The sequence below is a fragment of the Rhinoraja longicauda genome, unplaced genomic scaffold (assembly GCF_053455715.1).
Source record: "Rhinoraja longicauda isolate Sanriku21f unplaced genomic scaffold, sRhiLon1.1 Scf000770, whole genome shotgun sequence".
NCBI lineage: Eukaryota > Metazoa > Chordata > Chondrichthyes > Rajiformes > Arhynchobatidae > Rhinoraja > Rhinoraja longicauda.
The window spans coordinates 27,866-46,618 of NW_027601986.1; the positions used below are offsets into that span (position 1 = coordinate 27,866).

The 18,753-nt window shown below is 51.6% G+C and overlaps 1 protein-coding gene across 1 annotated transcript; it reads left to right on the forward strand.

Annotated features, from left to right (window-relative positions):
* The first annotated feature begins 1,702 nt into the window (after positions 1 to 1,702).
* On the forward strand, positions 1,703 to 18,753 carry LOC144591261 (GTP-binding protein 2-like). The gene is made up of 12 exons (XM_078395529.1): positions 1,703 to 2,118; positions 6,797 to 6,823; positions 7,844 to 8,028; positions 8,179 to 8,287; positions 8,936 to 9,133; positions 9,859 to 10,033; positions 11,596 to 11,815; positions 12,924 to 13,059; positions 15,344 to 15,402; positions 16,084 to 16,255; positions 16,691 to 16,855; positions 17,301 to 18,753. Exons 1-12 carry the CDS (start codon positions 1,777 to 1,779, stop codon positions 17,451 to 17,453), a joined length of 1,941 nt encoding a protein of 646 aa, XP_078251655.1. The 5' UTR covers positions 1,703 to 1,776; the 3' UTR covers positions 17,454 to 18,753.

Below are 18,753 nucleotides of genomic sequence, written 5' to 3' on the forward strand. Positions count from 1 at the left end.
CGATGTTAAGTCCCGCAGCCGAGCCGCACCAGCGGTGAAAAGTCCCGCAGCCGAGCTGCACCGGGCGATGTTAAGCCCCGCAGCCGAGCTGCACCGGGCGATGTTAAGTCCAGCGGCCAAGCCGCACCGGGATGTAAAGTCCAGCGGCCAAGCCGCACCGGGATGTAAAGTCCAGCGGCCAAGCTGCACCGGGATGTAAAGTCCAGCGGCCAAGCCGCACCGGGATGTAAAGTCCAGCGCCCAAGCCGCACCGGGTGATGTAAAGTCCAGCGGCCGAGCCGCAGCGGGCGATGTTAGGCCCCGCAGCCGAGCCGCACCCCGCGCCGTGAGGAAGAGAAAAGAGCCCAACCTCTTTCTTTCACTCAAGTCCTGGCAACATCCACAAAAATCTTTTTGCACTCTCTCCAGCTTTATGGCATCTTTCCTGTATCAAAATTGCAACTCTCAATCTCGCAAGAAGCATCAGTCCTCTGAGACATTGGCCTGCCAGCTCTGCCCCTCTCTACCCTCTTGGTATCACGTGGGGACGGGGAGATGCACATTCCCAGGTACTGCAGACCCAACACCCCTGCCTCAATGGGTAAAGGTGTCCCGAGCTATGCTTCATTTGTTCAAGGAATGGAGGGTTTGCCTCTCGCCTGCTTTCATGTCTCCCAATGGGATCTGACTGTTGGAGAATGCCCCTGTGAAGCAGTACATTGCCCTTGAAATGAAGTTATTATTAAAAAAATTAAAAATGTTGGAGGAACTCAGCTGGGGGAGAGGGCTGGAAGAGAGTTGGGGGCAGGACAAAGCCAGGCAAGTGATAGTCAGAGAGCGATACAGTGTGGAAACAGGCCCTTCGACCCAACTTACCCACACCGGCCAACATGACCGAGCTAGTCGTCCCACCTGCTTGCACTTGGTCCATATCCCTCCAAACCTGTCCTATCCATGTACCTGTCTAACTGTTTCTTAAATGTTGGCATAGTCCCAGCCTCAACTACCTCCTCTGGCAGCTTATTCCACACACCCACCATCCTTTGTGTGAAAAAGTTACCTCTCAGTTTCCTATTAAATCTTTTCCCCTTCACCTTGAACCCATGTCCTCTGGTCCTCAATTTTCTAACTCTGGGCAAGAGACTCTGTGGGTGCAGGTGAAGGGGTTAATTGTTCGGTGGGTGCAGTAAGTGATAAAGGCTAGGGGTGGAAAGGAAACAAAGGGTGTCAGATAAAGAGGGAAGAGGAGTGAAATGTAAAGCGGGACGGAGGAGTGTGGGTGGGAGGGATCGGAGGGAGATGGGACTCGGAGATGCGTGTACGGAGGGGGGAGAGGTACAGGGTGACTGGGGGTGAAGGGGAATAGTGGGGTTGGGGCACTTAAACATTCACACAGTGCTGGAGTAATTCAGCGGGTCTGGCAGCATCTGTAGTTTCGGTCTCCATGTCCCCAGGGTGACTCCTACAGCCGCAGTGACCCTACTGGACGCATGCGCGTGTGGGTGGGCAGGGAGGGTGACTGCGTCGGGTTCCGCGCATGCGCAGTGACGTATGTTTTGTCCGGGTCCACGCAGGCGCAGTGACGTGTGTTTTGTCCGGGTCCGCGCAGGCGCAGTGACATGCGTTTTGTCGCGGTCCGCGCAGGCGTAGTGACGTGTGTTTTGTCCGAGGGGAGGGGGGTCCACGCAGGCGCAGTGATGTGTGTTTTGGTGGGGTTGACGGCGGCGGCTGCGCAGGCGCAATGCTCGGCCGTTGGGCGACGGTTGGTGTTTGAGAGGCAGCGCGGGGCCTGTTGCCATGGAGCCGCGGATGAACGAGCTGTTTGGGGGTGTCGCGGGCCCCCGAGCAGGGGCAGGAAGCCCTACCCCCCCCACCCCGGGCCGCGGCTCAGCCTCAGTGCGGCCACCCTCGGCCACGGCCCGGCCACCGGCCGGACGCAGCCGCGGCGCCGGCCTGGCGAGAGTGTCCTCCGGCCGCAGCCTGACATCCGCCCCGACTCCTGGCTCCGGTTCCGCCGGCGCATCTCCGGCGCCCTGTCCATCTCAGAGGGGAAAAGGCAGCGCGGCGATCAAGGCCGGGCACAAGAAGGCAAAGAGTCGACCGCGGGGCCGCAACAACCCGCCCTTCCTCCCGCCCGAGGTGAGAGGGACCGAGGAGAGAGAGAGAGAGAGAGAGAGAGATGGGGGAAGAGGAACCCGGGGGGGAGGAATGGGAGAGAGAGAGGGAGGGAGGGGGGTGAAGAGGGACATGAGGGTTGTGGCGGTGGCCTGAGGGATAGATGGTGAGCAACAGTGCAGGTTACTGGTGCCTGCCTGTAGGATGTGTGTCTGGGTGGTGAAGGATGATGAAACCCCCATCCTATGATGGGCTGGGTTCATGTTCATAAGTTGGAGGAGCATTATTCGGCCCGTCGTTTACTCTGCCATTCAATCATTGGCCGATCTCTGTTTTCCACTCAACCCCATTCTCCTGCCTTCTCCCTATAACCTTTACCAATCAAGAATCTGCCAATCTCCGCCTTAAAAATATCCATTGACTTGGCCTCCACTGCCGTCCGTGGCAATGGATCCCACAGATTCACCCCCCTGGTGGCCGTGTCCACAGGTTGGGTGAGGGTCGTGGCTTTGCGTTGTGGTCTGGGGTGCAGCGATGGGTGGAGAACCCTTCAACAACTACAACAGTGAGGGAGGGCCTCGGGACTAGTTAAAGCAGCTCAGCTGAGGGATGGGAACCAGATAGTGGGTCAGTATGCCGAGAAACAAAACTAAGTAAGTGAAATTTAGAAATGTAATAAGCAAAATATTTATGCTGTGAAAATAAAGCAATCAACAGCCGGGATCAAGACAGGCTTAAGGGACAAATTCAAATGCATTGTGTCCAATGGATGTTGAATGAGCAACTCCGTTGAGGAATTAGTGATAAATGTGTATAATTTGATTTTTTTTATTGCTGCCGCGTTACCTGAGGGGGATCCAAATATTCGAGGGCATTTAGTATTTAGCAAAGACTGGTAAAAGGAAAAGGAAGTAGGGGTAATGCTGTTAACAAGGGAGTTGTGCAGATCTTGGCTCAACAGTGGGAGTTATGTGACTGAACGATAGAGGTGATGTGGCACACTCTGTAAGTAAGGGAATAAGAGATTCAAGTAATGTAGTAATGAAGGGGGATTTTAATGTTCCAGTGTACTGGACAATGCCAATTACTCCTGGAAATGTAGAGGTTAAACCCCTGGAATGTATGAGAGATTTCCAGATCAGTATGTTGAGGAGCTGACTAGGAAAAAGCTATTTCAGATCTAGCATTGTGTAACGTGAAAGGTTCCCTTTGAATGAGTGACTATTATATGACTTTTTTATGTTTGTGAAGTACAGCAGTTCAATCCCAAGTCTGGGTTTTCAATACTTGAAGGTGTGAGGGAGATGGCTGGGTTGCTTGGGAGGCATTTAAAAAAAATACAGTGAAATTCCCAAAATCCTGGACATTTGGGACTGCCGGATTAGCAGTTTTGCACACCCTTTAATTTTTTTTTCTTCCGATGATAAACTTTCCAGCAAACCTGTTTACAGGGAGAGCAGGAAGTGGAGCCCCATTCAAGTTAAGTGAGCAGTAAAGTTGAAGGGAGTTTGGAAAGGGGGGCCCACTGAGATTAATGGGAGTGCAAGGAGAGGGAGCCAGGGAGCTAAAGGGGCATGGGCTCAATACCGAATCATAAGGATTTCCAAATAATCATATAGTGGATTATCAAAGTTTTGCTTTACATGATTTGTAACAAAAAAAGCTCAAACTTGCAACGTTGGGAGTGGTTGAACTGTAGATTACAGTACAAATAAAGCTGATGCAACATCAAAAAGAAAGGGCAATATGTGCTGTCAATTTGTTTTCTAATATTTTCCCTGCCACTGACTGGATTCACCAGTTAGTAATCACTGAATATAGCAACCACATTTACTGTACTCTAGTTGTCTGTGACCAGAGATGAGTTGAAAATGTTTCTCAGAGCTTTGGCAAACTCCTATAGCACCCTGGAAAGCAATTTTTGGGGTCATGGGGTCATGGGGACTAAAGCCAACTAAGACATGTAGTACCCCTATTTTTATGATAATTTGTTCAAGAATGTCACCATTCCCACCTTGCATTCTCGAACGAGAAACTGCAGATGCTGCAATCTTGAGCAAAAAACAGTGCTGGAGGAACTCAACAGGTCAGGCAACATCCGTGGAGGGAATGGACAGACCAGGTAAAGTGTCAAGACTGACTGTCTGCAGACTGACAGTCTGATAATCAGTTGGAAGAAGGGTTTCGACTCAATATGTCATCTGTCCATTCCCTCCACATACGCTGCCTGACCTGCTGAGAAGTATTCATGTAAGACATCGCCCCATGTTCGCTGGCACCACATATAGATTGTCTCTTTGGTCAACAATCTCAGATGGCGGACACAAAATGCTGGAGTAACTCAGCGGGTCAGGCAGCATCTCTGGAGAGAGGGAATGGGTGACGTTTCAGGTCGAGACCCTTCTTCAGACTGCTGTCATGGGAGTTGGTGGGACAGAGATAGAATGTAGTCTGAGACAGTAAGACTGGTGGGATTTGAAGTTAGAGAAGCCAATGTTCATACCACTGGGATGTAAGCTACCCAAGCGAAATATGAGGTACTGTTCCTCCAATTTGCTCTGGGCCTCACTCTGACAATGGAGGAGACCCAGGACAGAAAGGTCAGATTGGGAATGGGAGGGGGGGTTAAAGTGTTGAGCAACCGGGAGATCAGGTCGGTTAAAGCAGACTGAGTGGAGGTTTTCAGCGAAATGATCGCCGAGCCTGCGATTGGTCTCGCCGATATACAGGAGTTGACAAACTGGAACAGCGGATACAGTAGATGAGGTTGGAGGAAGGTGCAAGTGAACCTCTGCCTCACCTGAAAAGACTGTTGGGGTCCTTGGATGGAGTCGAGGGGGGACGTAAAGGAACAGGTGTTGCATCTCCTGCAGTTGCAGGGGAAAGTACCTGAGGAGGGGGTGGTTTGGGAGGGAAGGGACGAGTGGACCAGGGAGTTGCGGAGGGAACGGTCTCTGCAGTAAGCAGAAAGGGGTGGAGATGGGAAGATGTGGCTAGTAGTGGGATCCCATTGGAGGTGGCGAAAATGATGGAGGAGTATATGTTGTATGCGAAGGCTGAAGCGGTGGAAGGTGAGGACAAGGGGGGCTCTGTCCTTGTTACGAATGGGGGAAGGGGGAGCAAGAGCGGAGCTGCAGAATATCACGGAGACCTGAGTGAGAGCTCATCTATAATGGAAGAGGGGAACCCCCGTCCCCCAAAGAATGAGGACATCTCCGATGCCCTGGTATGAAAAACCTCATCCTGGGCACAGATGCGTTGTAGACAGAGGAATTGGGAGTAGGGGATAGAGTCTTTACAGAAAGCAGGATGGGAAGAAGTGTAATTTAAGTAGCTATGGGAGTCAGTGGGTTTATAATAGAAGTCGGTCAATAGTCTGTCTCCTGTGATGGAGCCGGTGAGATCTAGAAACGGTAGGGAAATGTTGGAGAAGGTCCAAGTGAATTTGAGTGCACGGTGGAAATTAGTCAGATGCCATCCCTTTCTGTTTCACTTCTGTTGCTAACTGTTGGGATTTGAAGTATTTGTAACCTGGACACCCTATCACTGGTTTTTCTCCCTACACCAACGCTTATTCTCAAGTTTCCAGGGTCCTAAATGAAGGATCCTGAACTCAAGGCATTGTTTCTATCTCTCTCCACGGGTGCAACCTGGCATGTTTAATGCTTACAGCACTCGCAGTTTATTTTGGGTTTCTATCACCTGTAGTTTATTTGCTTGAGGTGACCTTTGTTCCGCTGCCTTGCTGTACAGCTGCTTCCGTCGTTTCTGAGTGTTTAGAACCTGTCGGCAAGGTGTCCCTGTGGAGGGGAGGGGGCAATGGACATGTGTGCACCCATGAGCAGTGTTTGTCATGGCCCTGTCCCCTGCCCTGCTCTGATCAGGCTCGATGATCTCATTCCGAAGTTGGCCATGGTATCCCGGCCTGTTGGTCACCACCTGAATCTCCGGGTGGAGGGAGACTAGGAAGAACATGCAGTCCAGCACTGTAAATCATCAACGTTTTGATCCCTGGCATCTTTGGAGTTAGTTGTTCACAGTCTGCTTCATGTGGGCACTGAAAGATGGCCCTCCCGGTAGGAACAAATCATCATCTTTGTTACAAAATTGGGAATAAATGTGTGCCGTTGAGTAATCAGCTTAGGTATAAAACTGGGAACTAATGTGTAACTTAAACTTCTAGCAACCACTCGTATTCCTTCACAACAGATGATAAGTAAGGTTTACCTTTGCTCATCCAGAAAGAAGTTGATTGTCCTCCAGCAATGACCGCTTCTCGAGCCATTGTGACTGTATTTGTCAGTCACTCCTTTCCTGTTGCCCTGGTGCCCACTCTCTTTCTCTTTGGCATTTGCTGCACAGGGAAAAGCCGTGCATCAATAACCCAGCTCCGTATACCGAGTTAGCTAAACCTGCCTAATGACCATCATCTTCTGCACAGCTCAATATCTGTGTCGTTGTTGCCTCTGTGGGCTGACCTCAGCCCTTTGAACATTCTACATTGAGCCTTTTAATTTACACACCCAGGTCAAATGAAGTCCCATTGCTGGCTGTGTAACAAATTCACCAGGGGCCTCTGATTGTTGCTCTGTGGAAGTGATTATTGTGGGAATGTCTACACATGGGGATTTTAGTTTTGGCGGAGATGTTCAGTGCTCACTGCTGGTGACCAATGAGAATCATGCTTTCCTTTTCTTTACAGGCAGAAGAAGGAAACATCGAGTATAAGGTAAGGTTATGTTCATCAGTTCTAGGAGCAGAATTAGGCCATACAGCCCATTGAGTCTACTCCGCCATTCAATCATGGCTGATCTATCTATCCTCTAAACCCATTCTCCTGCCTTTGTCCCATAATCCCTGACACCCTGACATGTGTCTCGCCATTTTAGCAGCTGAGATTAGGCACTGTGTTTGATGACCATGCAATGATCCTATTGAAATGCACATAATACTTGACAGGGTAGATGCAGAGTTGTTTTCCCAGCTTGGTCCAGAATCGGGCGCACATATAAAGGAGGAGTCAGCCATTCAGGACAGAGCTGAGAAGAAACTCCTTCACCTCGAGGCCGGTTAATTTTCCAAACTGTTTACCAGAAGGGCTGCAGTGGCTTGGAGATTGATGGAACGTCAGGTTCCAACCAAATCAAAGAAAGTGTAGACAGCACTGGAAACTGGTGCTGGGGTACAGGATTGGCAGCAGCCACCAGTGGAAGAGGTGCAGCTTGACAGGCAAACAGCTACCTGAAGAAAAATAAGTGTCAGAACGTGCTCACATTTGTTGACCTGATAACGCTCTTGAATTAATTACAAAAGTTCTGCAGGTTCTATATCCTTCCTACTGCTGCTACAAGTTTCTGCTGTGAGTGTTATGTGGTTATTTTCTCTCCTCTCTGAAATGAGCTGCTCTCCCTCCCTCTGATGCCTTTTGTAGCCGCCTCTATTTTGGTTTCTTGTTTCTACCCATGTAGCCTCATGAGGTTGGGCTGAGTGCTGAGGCAGAGGGAGGCTGTGTCGGGTGAGGAGAGAAAGGGGTGATGGGTGTCTGCGTACTGTGTTGGTATGGGTAGAGGTAGAGTGGAGGTGTGTTGGCACGGATGGTTTCTATTAGTAGATCATCTACAGCATGAGCTTGTACTCGTGGTGGAATTGTATACAGGGCTGTAGGAGTTTCGCTGCTGAATTGTGTTGCATGTTTGTGCTTCTCCGTATGTCTCTGGCTGCCCTAGTAATGGATGCTTTGCCTCCTCAGCTGAAGCTGGTCAATCCGTCGCAGTACCGCTTTGAACACCTGGTCACACAGATGAAGTGGCGCCTCCAGGAGGGCCGCGGCGAGGCCGTTTATCAGATCGGGGTGGAGGACAACGGTCTGTTGGTGGGGCTGTCCGAGGACGAGCTCAAGGCCTCACTCAAAACCCTGCGCAGGATGGCAGAGAAGTATGTGGGCTCAGACCCTCGTGACCTCCCCATTGGGGCAGTTGAATGGGCTGGGGTGGGGGAGGGAGGGGTGGGACTGGACCCCACCAAGGTCAGCGCCCAGTGCAGTGTGCCCTGGCCTGCTGTAACTGAGTGGTGTTTTGTGTGCAGGGTTGGAGCGGACATCACGATTCTGCGGGAGTGCAACGTGGCGTATGACATAGACTCCCCCAGGCGGATCGCTGAGGTTTTGATTCGGAAAGTTCCTGATGACCAACAGGTATGGCCCAGGGCCGCTTCCCTCGCTTGTTCTCCCCACTGAATCATGCCTGCTCTCCGCAGCGGGCACCAGAGTTGGTCAAAGGGGGAATGTGGGGCACATCGTCCTCTGCCTGTTGACCTTGCTGGTGGTTATCTTCTCCACCAGCAGGAGCGGGTCCCTCGCTGAAGGGTCCACTCTAAGGTGGAAGATCCCCCAGGAGCTAAATGCATCATGGATGCGACGGGCCAACTGATTGTCGAAGGCTTGAGTGGGATGTTTGCACAGTAACGCCGGGTGCTGGAGAGCAGGGCCTGACACGTTGCAAGGGACCCCATTCAAGGTCTAACGATGTCAGGCAGCAAGTGCTGGAAATCCGAGAATAATGGAAGCATTTAGCTGGTTGTCAATGATCACGTGAAAGAACCAATCTCATCTTGCAATGAGATTAATTGGCTTTCGAAGAGCTGGCACGGGCACGCTGGACTGAATGGCATGCCTGAAGATAGGAGGTTGCAGCTGGGTGTAGGGTGTGTGCTGTCCTGGCTCAGTGGGCAAGAATGCCTGGTGTGGCTGTGCTGAGTCGGGCTGTGATTGCCCACTGGGGGAGGTTGGTGCATGGTCTGTGGCGTTGGGCGGGTGTAACCTGTGCCCTGCCTTTCCCTGCAGTTCCTCGATCTGCGAGTGGCTGTCCTCGGGAACGTGGACTCCGGGAAGTCAACCCTGCTGGGGGTCCTGACGCAGGGCGAGCTGGATAACGGGCGCGGCAGGGCGCGGCTCAACCTCTTCAGGCACCTGCACGAGATCCAGTCAGGCCGCACATCCAGCATCAGCTTTGAGATCCTGGGATTCAACAGCAAAGGAGAGGTAGATCCTCCACCCCACCTCCCTGGCCTGTAGAGGCCCGCGCCTGGACCGGGACCCTGGTGGAAATGCTGCCATCCTTCCCGGCCCCGTGGTGAAGCATGGGGCTGGGGTGGGGCTGCAGGGATGGCCATTCCAACCCTTGCTGCCTGCCAGTGGGTTGGGGGCGGGGATTCAGGAGAGTCCTGTGAACATTTGCAGGGTGGAGAGTGGGAACATTAGGCAAGTGTTATCCCTCCCAACATCCAGCCTCAGCTTTAGAAGGAGAAGGGTAGTACAATGCATTGAATGGACTCTCAGTTCTATTGGCCTAGTCAGCACAGAAACATGCCCTTTGGCCCACCATATCTATGCTGACCAATAAGCACCCATTTACCCACTGACTCCATTTACAAGCAATTGGTCCATCGCCTTCTATGCATTGTTAATTCAAGTGTGTGTCCATATAATTGTTAACGGTTGCATCCACCCCTCGGGCAGTGTGTTCCATACTCTAACTGCCCTTGTTGTTTGCAAGCAGGTGGCAGTTAGTGGTGGTGAATGGAGATGGGATATTGCATCTCAGCTCACCTCACTGGATAGGAAATAGGATCCCATTCCCAGCTCTGAGTCCCAGTATTGGGAACTGGATAGACTGAACCTCAAATCAGTGAGGTTCCTCACATCTGTTAGGGTCGGGCTCAGGCTGGGGTCTCCGTGTTGTAACCAGCTGTTGTCCCTCCCTGAAGGTGGTAAATTACAGCGACTCGCGCACAGCAGAGGTCATCTGTGAAAGTGCCTCCAAAATGATCACTTTCATCGACTTGGCAGGACACCACAAGTACTTGAAGACCACCATCTTTGGCCTCACCAGCTACTGCCCGGACTTTGCCATGCTTGTTGTCAGTGCCAACACGGGCATAGGTATGTTTTGCCAAAATTGGGCTGTGGGGGTGGGAGTGGGGAGTGGAGGCAGTACTGGGCACCGAGTGACAGCTTCAACCTCGTCCATGCCGACCAAGATGCCCCATCCAAGATAACCATCTCAACCTTTCCTATCCATGCTCCTGTCCAAATGTTGTTTAAATGTGTTATTGTACCTGCCTCAAATACTTTCTGTGGCAGCTCATTCCATATACCCACCATCGTCTATGTGGAAAAAGTTTCCCCCTTGCGTTTCTACTAAATCTTTCCCCTCTCACTTCAACCAATGCCCTCTAGTTCTTGTCTAAGCAAGAACTGCAGATGCTGGTTTTAATCGAAGGTAGACACAAAATGCTGGAGTAACTCAGCGGGTCAGGCAGCATCTCTGGAGAGAAGGAATGGGTGACGTGTCGGGTCGAGACCCTTCTTTATCCCTCTAGTTCTTGATTGCCGACCCCCGGGAAAAAGACTGCATTCACCCTATCTAAACTCCCCATGATTTTATGCACCTCTATAAGATCAACACTCAGCCTCCTGAGCTTCAGGGAATAAAGTCCTAGTCTGCCTAACCTTTCCCTGTAGCTCACGCCCTCAAGTCCTGGCAACATCTTCATAAATCTACTCTGCACTCTTTCCAGCTTAATGGCACCTTTCCTCGAGGAGGGCGACTAAAACGGAGCAACACACCCCCAAGTGCAGCCCCACCAACAATTCATGTAATCACCGGCTCACTGATCCGCGCCCAGTGAGGCTGCAGAGATATGTTTAGTTGTGGGGATTGGATGCAACTCGTCGCAGTGACCCCAGCGGTGGAGCAATCTCTCTGGGTGGGGGGCTCTGCCTGTAGACAGTAACTGGGCCCTGCAAGCATGAATTTTCTCCGACTGGTGCTGGAGTGGCCTGATGGAGTGGCGGAGGAGCAGCTTCAAGCAAAGCCCTCCGACCCTGCTCTCCAGGGAGCACACCTGATCCTGCTTCCCAGGGGCTTCCCTACAGGGTGAGCGTTCGGATGAGAGGGTCATCCCCTCCCCCCACTGCAGCATGTGTGCTGGGACCGCTGGTTGTCCTGCACTGTGCCATGCTCGCTCTCGGGTGCATCCAGTGCTGCTGCTGCTGGCCTGCATCCAGTGAGTCTGAAGTGTAATCAGCAGAAAGTCCAGTCACTCCTGCCCCAAGAGCAGGTGGAGCCATGCACTCTGGCCACCATGTCCGTGCCAACCATGTTCCCTTGATCCGCAGCCTCCCCAGCCTTGGTCATTCAAGAGTTCATCCAGATTAATGGCCTGAGACTCCCTGCGCCCACCACCCTGCAGCCAGTGTGTTCTAGACTTTTAAGCATTCGCTGGAAGGAGATTCTTTCTTATTTCCCCATAAATCTCTTATTCCTTAACCTAAAACATCCATTTGTGCCAAGGGAAACTGTTTCCTGCTCCCTGCTCTATCTATGTCGCACATATTGTTCACCCCTCGCATCGTCTCCTCTGCCTCGCTACCGGCTTGATGATTAACAATCGTGATTCTGACTGAGGTTGTGTGAGCCCTGTCATCTCTCGTATCTGCAGCTGGCACCACCCGGGAGCACCTGGGCTTGGCCATGGCTCTCAAGGTGCCCTTCTTCATTGTGATCAGTAAAGTGGACCTGTGCACCAAGAGCACCATCGAGCGCACCGTCAGACAGCTGGAGATGGTCCTGAAGCAGCCCGGGTGCAACAAAGTGCCGCTGCTGGTGTCCAGCAGTGACGACGCCGTAACAGCTGCCCAGCAGTTTGCTCAGTCGCCCAGGTAAGGTGTCACCCTGTCCCTGCATTTCACGGGGCAGTATCGCAGCCTCTCTGACTTTATGCTCAGAGGTGGGAGTGGATGTCCTGCAACCTTGGGGTGCGGGTCAGTGTAGTCTCCTGGTGTGATACTGCAGGTCGGGCAGCAACTGGCTGGGAGATGGCAGCTGAGCGGGCCGCAGGAGGAGTTCAGTGGGGGGGGGTTCCGGCAGACCAGTCGCAAACTCAGGAGACTCTGACCTGATCAGCCATGATCATATTGAATGGCAGTGCTGGCTCGAGGGGCCAGATGGCCTCCTCCTGCTCCTATTTTCTGTGATTCTATGACCTGGGTGTGAGGAAGTGGAGACGGCTCCTGGGGAGGCCCGTGTGTTTACAGGGAAGCTGGATGAGCACAAGGAAAGGAAGGAGTGAGGCCACACTTCTGCAATGCTTCTCATGACCACTGCTTGTTCCAGGGCAGATTGGCCTGTAAACTCCACTTGGTGAAGTGGGGTAACGGCAGTGCCCCAGAGACTACAGGGCTAACCACAGCGGTTCCGTTTGGGGAATACAATAAAATCGGGAGTGGTGATGGTGAACACTGCCACTCGTTTCGATGTGTTGGTGGAGGTGAAATGCTATCCATGCCCAGCCTGGTGTACACGTGACTCCATGCCCGCCCCCCCTTGTGTCGGCCAAGCTTTGGCGATGGCTCAGCACTGGTTCATCACCCCGTGTGTGCATAACTGCTGTAAAGTGGGAGCTGAGGGACCCTGCTTGCTCTTCTGAATTGGGCCACCTATTCAACAATAAACAACCCTCTGCCTTTACCCTTGCTGTGCCATACCTCCTGTGTGCAGTGCCTGTTCTGTTCACTGGCACGAGGTAGCGTCGGCTTGTTTAGATCCAAGCCTGAAGATGGCGTGCCCCACCGTGGCCCTCTCTTCCCCAGGAGGCCTCTGCCCAGCTCGGCCCTTCAACCGAAGCGGGATGAGTAAACCTTGGTGAGGTCGCCCACAACAGCTCGGCAATGACTCCTTAGCTGCTGTGAGCTGTGACATCTTGAGAGGCCAAGGAGCATTGAGAGGAATGCAGCATGTGTTGGTAATGTCCATATCTGTTCTGTTTAGCATCACTCCAATCTTCACACTGTCCAGTGTGAACGGGGTAAACCTGGACCTGCTGAAGGTTTTCCTCAATGTGCTGCCTCCACTGACCAACAGTAAGGAGCAGGAGGAGCTGATGCAGCAGCTGACTGAGTTTCAGGTAAAAAGAGAGACCAGAGTTCATCACTTGGTTCTGTGCTTGTGGATTGTGTTTTTAGATCCTTCGGCAACTGAGGGAACGTTGTAGGTCAACATGCAGCAGCATCAAAATGGCCCTACCATTCCCAGTTAATGTTAATTGAAGCTTGAAATGTCAAAAGGTAAAGGCAGCTGTACCAGGCTTTGATGTTTCAGTCGAAAGATAGCACCTCCAGCAGTGCAGCCCTCTTTTAGTACCTCCTGCCTTTGGCCCTCTCCCCTGGTACGCAGCTGGAGTTGCAATCTGGGTTAAGGGCCTGTCCCACTTAGGCGATTTTTTTGGCGACTGCCGGCGACTGTCAAAGTCATAGCAGATCGCCAAACTTTTCTTTTACCCGACGACAATGACCACGACAATGCCGAGTCAGGTCGAGATTACAGCGTCTTCTGAAACATCGCAAAATTCCCACGCTGTCAATGCTTCTCCGGCGTCCTGGTTTGCGCTGAAATCACTGACAAGTCGGTAAGTACTTGAGAGTTTTGAACTATAACACCTTGTATGGGTTACTTAAAAACCAAGCTTCACTGTAACAAGGAATGAACTGGATTTACTTCCAGTTTACTAACAGCTGTATTAAAAAAAAAAATTAAGTGGTTAAGTGGATTTTTGTGAAAAGTGCGGGCATTCTTTGAAAATGTAAGGGAGGTGTATATCTGGTTTCTGGGTTGCATATCTGGGTTTGGAGCTCACTTTAAATGTAATGGCTGAGGCCAAAAACATCGTGAAAATTCCCACGCTGTCAATGCTTCTCCGGCGTCCTAATTTTCGCTGAAATCACCGACAAGTCGGTAAGTACTTGAGAGTTTTGAACTATAACACCTTGTATGGGTTACTTAAAAACCAAGCTTCACTGTAACAAGGAATAACCCGGATTTACTTCCAGTTTACTAACAGCTGTATTAAAAAAAAAAGTGGTTCAGTGGATTTTTGTGAAAAGTGTGTGGGCATTCTTTGAAAATGTAAGGGAGATGCATATCTGGTTTCTGGGTTGCATATCTGGGTTGGGAGCCCACTTTAAATGTAATGGCTGAGGCCAAAAACAATAGACAATAGACAATAGACAATAGGTGCAGGAGTAGGCCATTCAGCCCTTCGAGCCAGCACCGCCATTCAATGCGATCATGGCTGATCACTATCAATCAGTACCCCGTTCCTGCCTTCTCCCCATACCCCCTCACTCCGCTATCCTTAAGAGCTCTATCCAGCTCTCTCTTGAAAGCATCCAACGAACTGGCCTCCACTGCCTTCTGAGGCAGAGAATTCCACACCTTCACCACCCTCTGACTGAAAAAGTTCTTCCTCATCTCCGTTCTAAATGGCCTACCCCTTATTCTCAAACTGTGGCCCCTTGTTCTGGATTCCCCCAACATTGGGAACATGTTATCTGCCTCTAATGTGTCCAATCCCCTAATTATCTTATATGTTTCAATAAGATCCCCCCTCATCCTTCTAAATTCCAGTGTATACAAGCCCAATCGCTCCAGCCTTTCAACATACGACAGTCCCGCCATTCCGGGAATTAATCTAGTGAACCTACGCTGCACGCCCTCCATCGCAAAAATTCCCACGCTTACCTGACCGTCAAACTGTTGCCTCCAATTTACCTGTCAAATGTCCTGACGGTAAATAAATTGGTTAAACACAAGCATTTTATGGTATTTTGTAATGACTTTACTTATTTTAATATTATGTGCTTCTAAATGCATCTTAAGAGAACCTATCAAACCTGGGGACAGCAGGTGACAGCGCCCGCAATAAGCTACGATACCTGGTGACAAGCCAGCTGTCGCTGAGAGATTTCAAACCGTTTGATTTCTCGGCGACGCGCCGAGATCCACTACGATCTTTGGAAGACTCCTCACGATCATGCCCGCAACACCCCGGCGAACGTTCGGCGACAGCCGGCGCCGGCAGTCGCCTTAAAATCGCCTGTGGGACGAACCCTTTAGGGGCCCGCTGGGGTTTCTCTGCTGTGTTGTGAAATTGTGCCGCAGCCTGGGGTACGGCCCTCAACTCTGCTCTTGTGGACAAACCTCCCCTTGTCCTCTTTAAACACCAGCATAGATGAGTGTGCCTGATACTTCAGGGGGAGGGGTGGGGTGTGTGCAGGTGCCAGGCTTGCGGTTTAGGTGAGTAAGGAGGTGGTATGGCATTAAAGATGTACACAGGGTTGTGTGAAGGACTGGTAGGGGGATTGGCTTGTGTGAATTTTCTCCAATTATTTGTTGCTTCCCCATTTGTACAGGTGGATGAAATCTATTCAGTGCCTGATGTGGGGACAGTCGTTGGTGGGACCCTGTACAGGTAAGAATTAGTGTTCCCAGATGACGTCTCTCTGCTGTAACTGTTCTCAGTTTGTGTAAAGAACCATGAGCAGCACCATGCTGCAGTGATGGAATGGGTCAGTTCTTCGCTGTCTCGGGTGGAGTGGATGGTGGTGCAGTTGTCGCATACAAACAGATACAAAGCCTTCCCTCTTGCACCTTCTCACTAATCGCATATTCACTCCCCTATTTCTGTATCACTAGGTGGAACCAGGAATAATCTGGAAATTATCACTTCTAATGTAGTGCTTCTATTTAAAATCTGCCCGGAGAACCATGTCCCATTTACAGCCCTAGATAGACACAAAAAGCTGGAATAACTCAGCGGGATAGGCAGCATCTCTGGACAGAAGGAATGGGTGACGTTTTGGGTCAAGACCCTTCTTCAGACAGCCCTTGGCACTGGTACGGAAACACCCACCTTCTGGCTGTTGACCCGTCTCCATCTGCTGTTCTAAAGTTGGTCAGCAATGCCCGGCCCCAGGGGGACATTGTACCACCCAGTACCACCGTGGTGTGGCTGTGCTCATGGCTGCCTCCAGTGAGGCTGGAGGTGGTGGGGGCTGAGGAGACGAGCTGATGGGTTGCACTGCTAGGTGAGATCTGCCCTCTGCATCGCAGTGCATTGACTGGGTCTGGTTTTGCTTCCCCCCCCCCCTAGTGGCATTTGCAGAGAGGGCGAGCGGCTGGTGGTGGGTCCCACGGACAGCGGGCACTTCCTGCCACTGACGGTGTGCAGCATTCAGCGTAACCGCTCGGGCTGCCGCGTGCTGAGAGCGGGTCAGGCTGCCACCCTGGCCCTGGGCAACTTCGACAGGGCCCTGCTGCGGAAGGTGGGTGTCTGCCGCGGGCTTGCATCGGGGAGGTGGGCATGACCCCGGCTCACGGGCACTTGCAGGGGGACGCACACGGCTGGAACCAACCTGGAGCTGTACCCCGAGTGTGGGCAGACCACCTTGGCACACTGCATGTGGGAACTGAGACTGAGGAACGGTTCCCAAGAGAAACAATGGGGGGGGATTGGGCCAGCAGAGTGCGATCAGTCCGGAGTGGGGGTTACTCCATAGCTGGCCAGGATTGGTCCTCAGTGGGATGGGGCTGGGTGAAGGACAGACTGTTGTATCATGGTTGGGAGGGGGTGGGTCAGGGCAAGGAGGGGGGGATTCTCAGCATGGGGGGTGAAGGTTGGGGAGGGGGAACGGTGGGGATGAGAGGAAGGGTGGGGACAGGCTGCCGTGGGTGTGGGTAGTAACCCTGGCCTTCCACAGGGTATGGTGATGCTGAGCCTGGAGATGCAGCCGACCGTCAGCTCACTCTTCGAATCCGAGATCGTGCTGCTGTTTCACGCCAAGACCTTCCGCAGGGGCTTCCAGGTGACGGTGCACGTCGGCAATGTGCGGCAGACCGCTATCGTGGAGCTGATCCATGGCAAGGTGAGTGTCAGTCTGAGCCAACCCACTCCTGCTGCACTGCGCTTGCCTCACCCCTCCCCTGAACGTAAGGAGGACTGCAAAGGCCCTTTGGTCAAACATCATGCCAAGAAAATCTCATCTGTCCATTCGTATGCATGTTTCTATCTAAATGCCTCCTTAACATCACTATCCACCATCACCTTTGACAGAGCATTCCAGGCACCCACCACTGTGTGTAAAAAAGTAAACTTGCCCTGCACATCTGCTTTAAACATTTCCCCTCTGACCTTAAAGCGATTGCCCTCTTTGACATTTCCCCACAGGAAAAATGTTCTGACTGCTTACCTATCCACGCCATTATATACCTCGATCAGGTCACCCCTCAGCCCCTGACGCTCCAAAACAAACAATCCAGGTCTGTCCAGTGTCTCCTCGGATCTCTGACCTACACCGTTGTGTGTTTCAGGAGGAGCTGAGAACAGGAGAGAGGGCAGTCGTGCGTTTCCGCTTTATCAAGCACCCGGAGTACCTGAAGGTGGGTGCGAAGCTGCTGTTCCGCGAGGGAGTGACGAAGGGCATCGGCCATGTGACCAAGGTCATCATGGAGCAGAAGACCTGAAAGCAAGCGATCCCGGGATTGTCCCGGCATAAATGCTCTCCAGCCCGAGGTGCCAGTCCCACTCCAACTGCACTTGGCCCAAGATCATGGGGGATCACATCATCAGCCCCATTAAATGCCCAGACCTGAACGCCCTCAGCACGTGTCCTTGCAGGATGAGTCCACCCTATCCTTCTTCTCTGGCTGCTCTCCCAGCTCTCTGATTCTTTGGTTTTAAATCCAAACCCATCTCTTGGGATTGCCTGCCTGGTTGTGCAGTTCACGGAGCTTCCTTGTCCCATCAGACAGAGATGGGTAGCACAGGACCGGGTGAGATAAAACCACGTGCGGTGTCTGAATGCGAAAAGCTGCTGCGTAGATGATGGCAGGTTAAAGCAAGGAGTTAGTGCCTTCTTTTGATATGGCTTCTGAGGAGTTTCACTGTGTCTAACCCGTGCCCCTGGAGTGTGTGATGGGGCAATGTTGAAGGAGCTTCATTCTTGTGTCTGACCCTGGGGCGATGGGGCAGTGTGTTATAATTATACAGCAAGGAACCGGGTCCTTTGACCCAAAATATCAATTAAGATGCCTGTCGAAGTTAGTTCCATTTGCCTGTGTTTGGTGCACTGTGTGACAGGACAGTGAGGAAGGAGCTTCATTCTGTGACCAACTGGTTTCCGGGGGGTGTGTGACTGGACATATAGAGTGAGCTTCGCCCTGTCTAACCCTGGGGGCTGTGGTACATATATGGAAGGAGCTGACAGGAAGTGGTTGAGGCAAGTACATGGAAAGGTTTAAAGGGATGTGGGTCAAACACTGACAATTGTGACTAGTGTGCATGGGCAACTTGGCCTGGGTGAGTTGGGTCCTGTACTGTATAACTGAATCTGTGACAGAACAGTGTAGTGGGAGCTTCACCCCTGTGTCCTGGGAGTGGACGAGTTGGGCTGAAGGGGCTGTTTCCATGCTGTATATCTCCGTGACTATGAGTGTGTAGAGGGAACTTGCGTGTGCCTAACCTGATTGTTTTCTTAATTTCAAAATATTCTTTATATTGACACTTCTAAAATATATGTTCATGCCAACATTTTCCAGTAATTATTCCCATAAATCAACATTTGTACATGTTATTATTCACAGTGCTCTCCCTTCAAGGGTGTGTGGCAGGAGGGAGAGGGAATTTTAGTTGGGCTGGGGAGCGAATGAGCAGAAAAGTGCTTACAACAATATGTGTTCCATTGTGTGATATAGGTTGTTATGTACATTATTTCTGTATATAAAGATGTACAGAGATATTTGCTTTTAATAAATAATTTTAAGC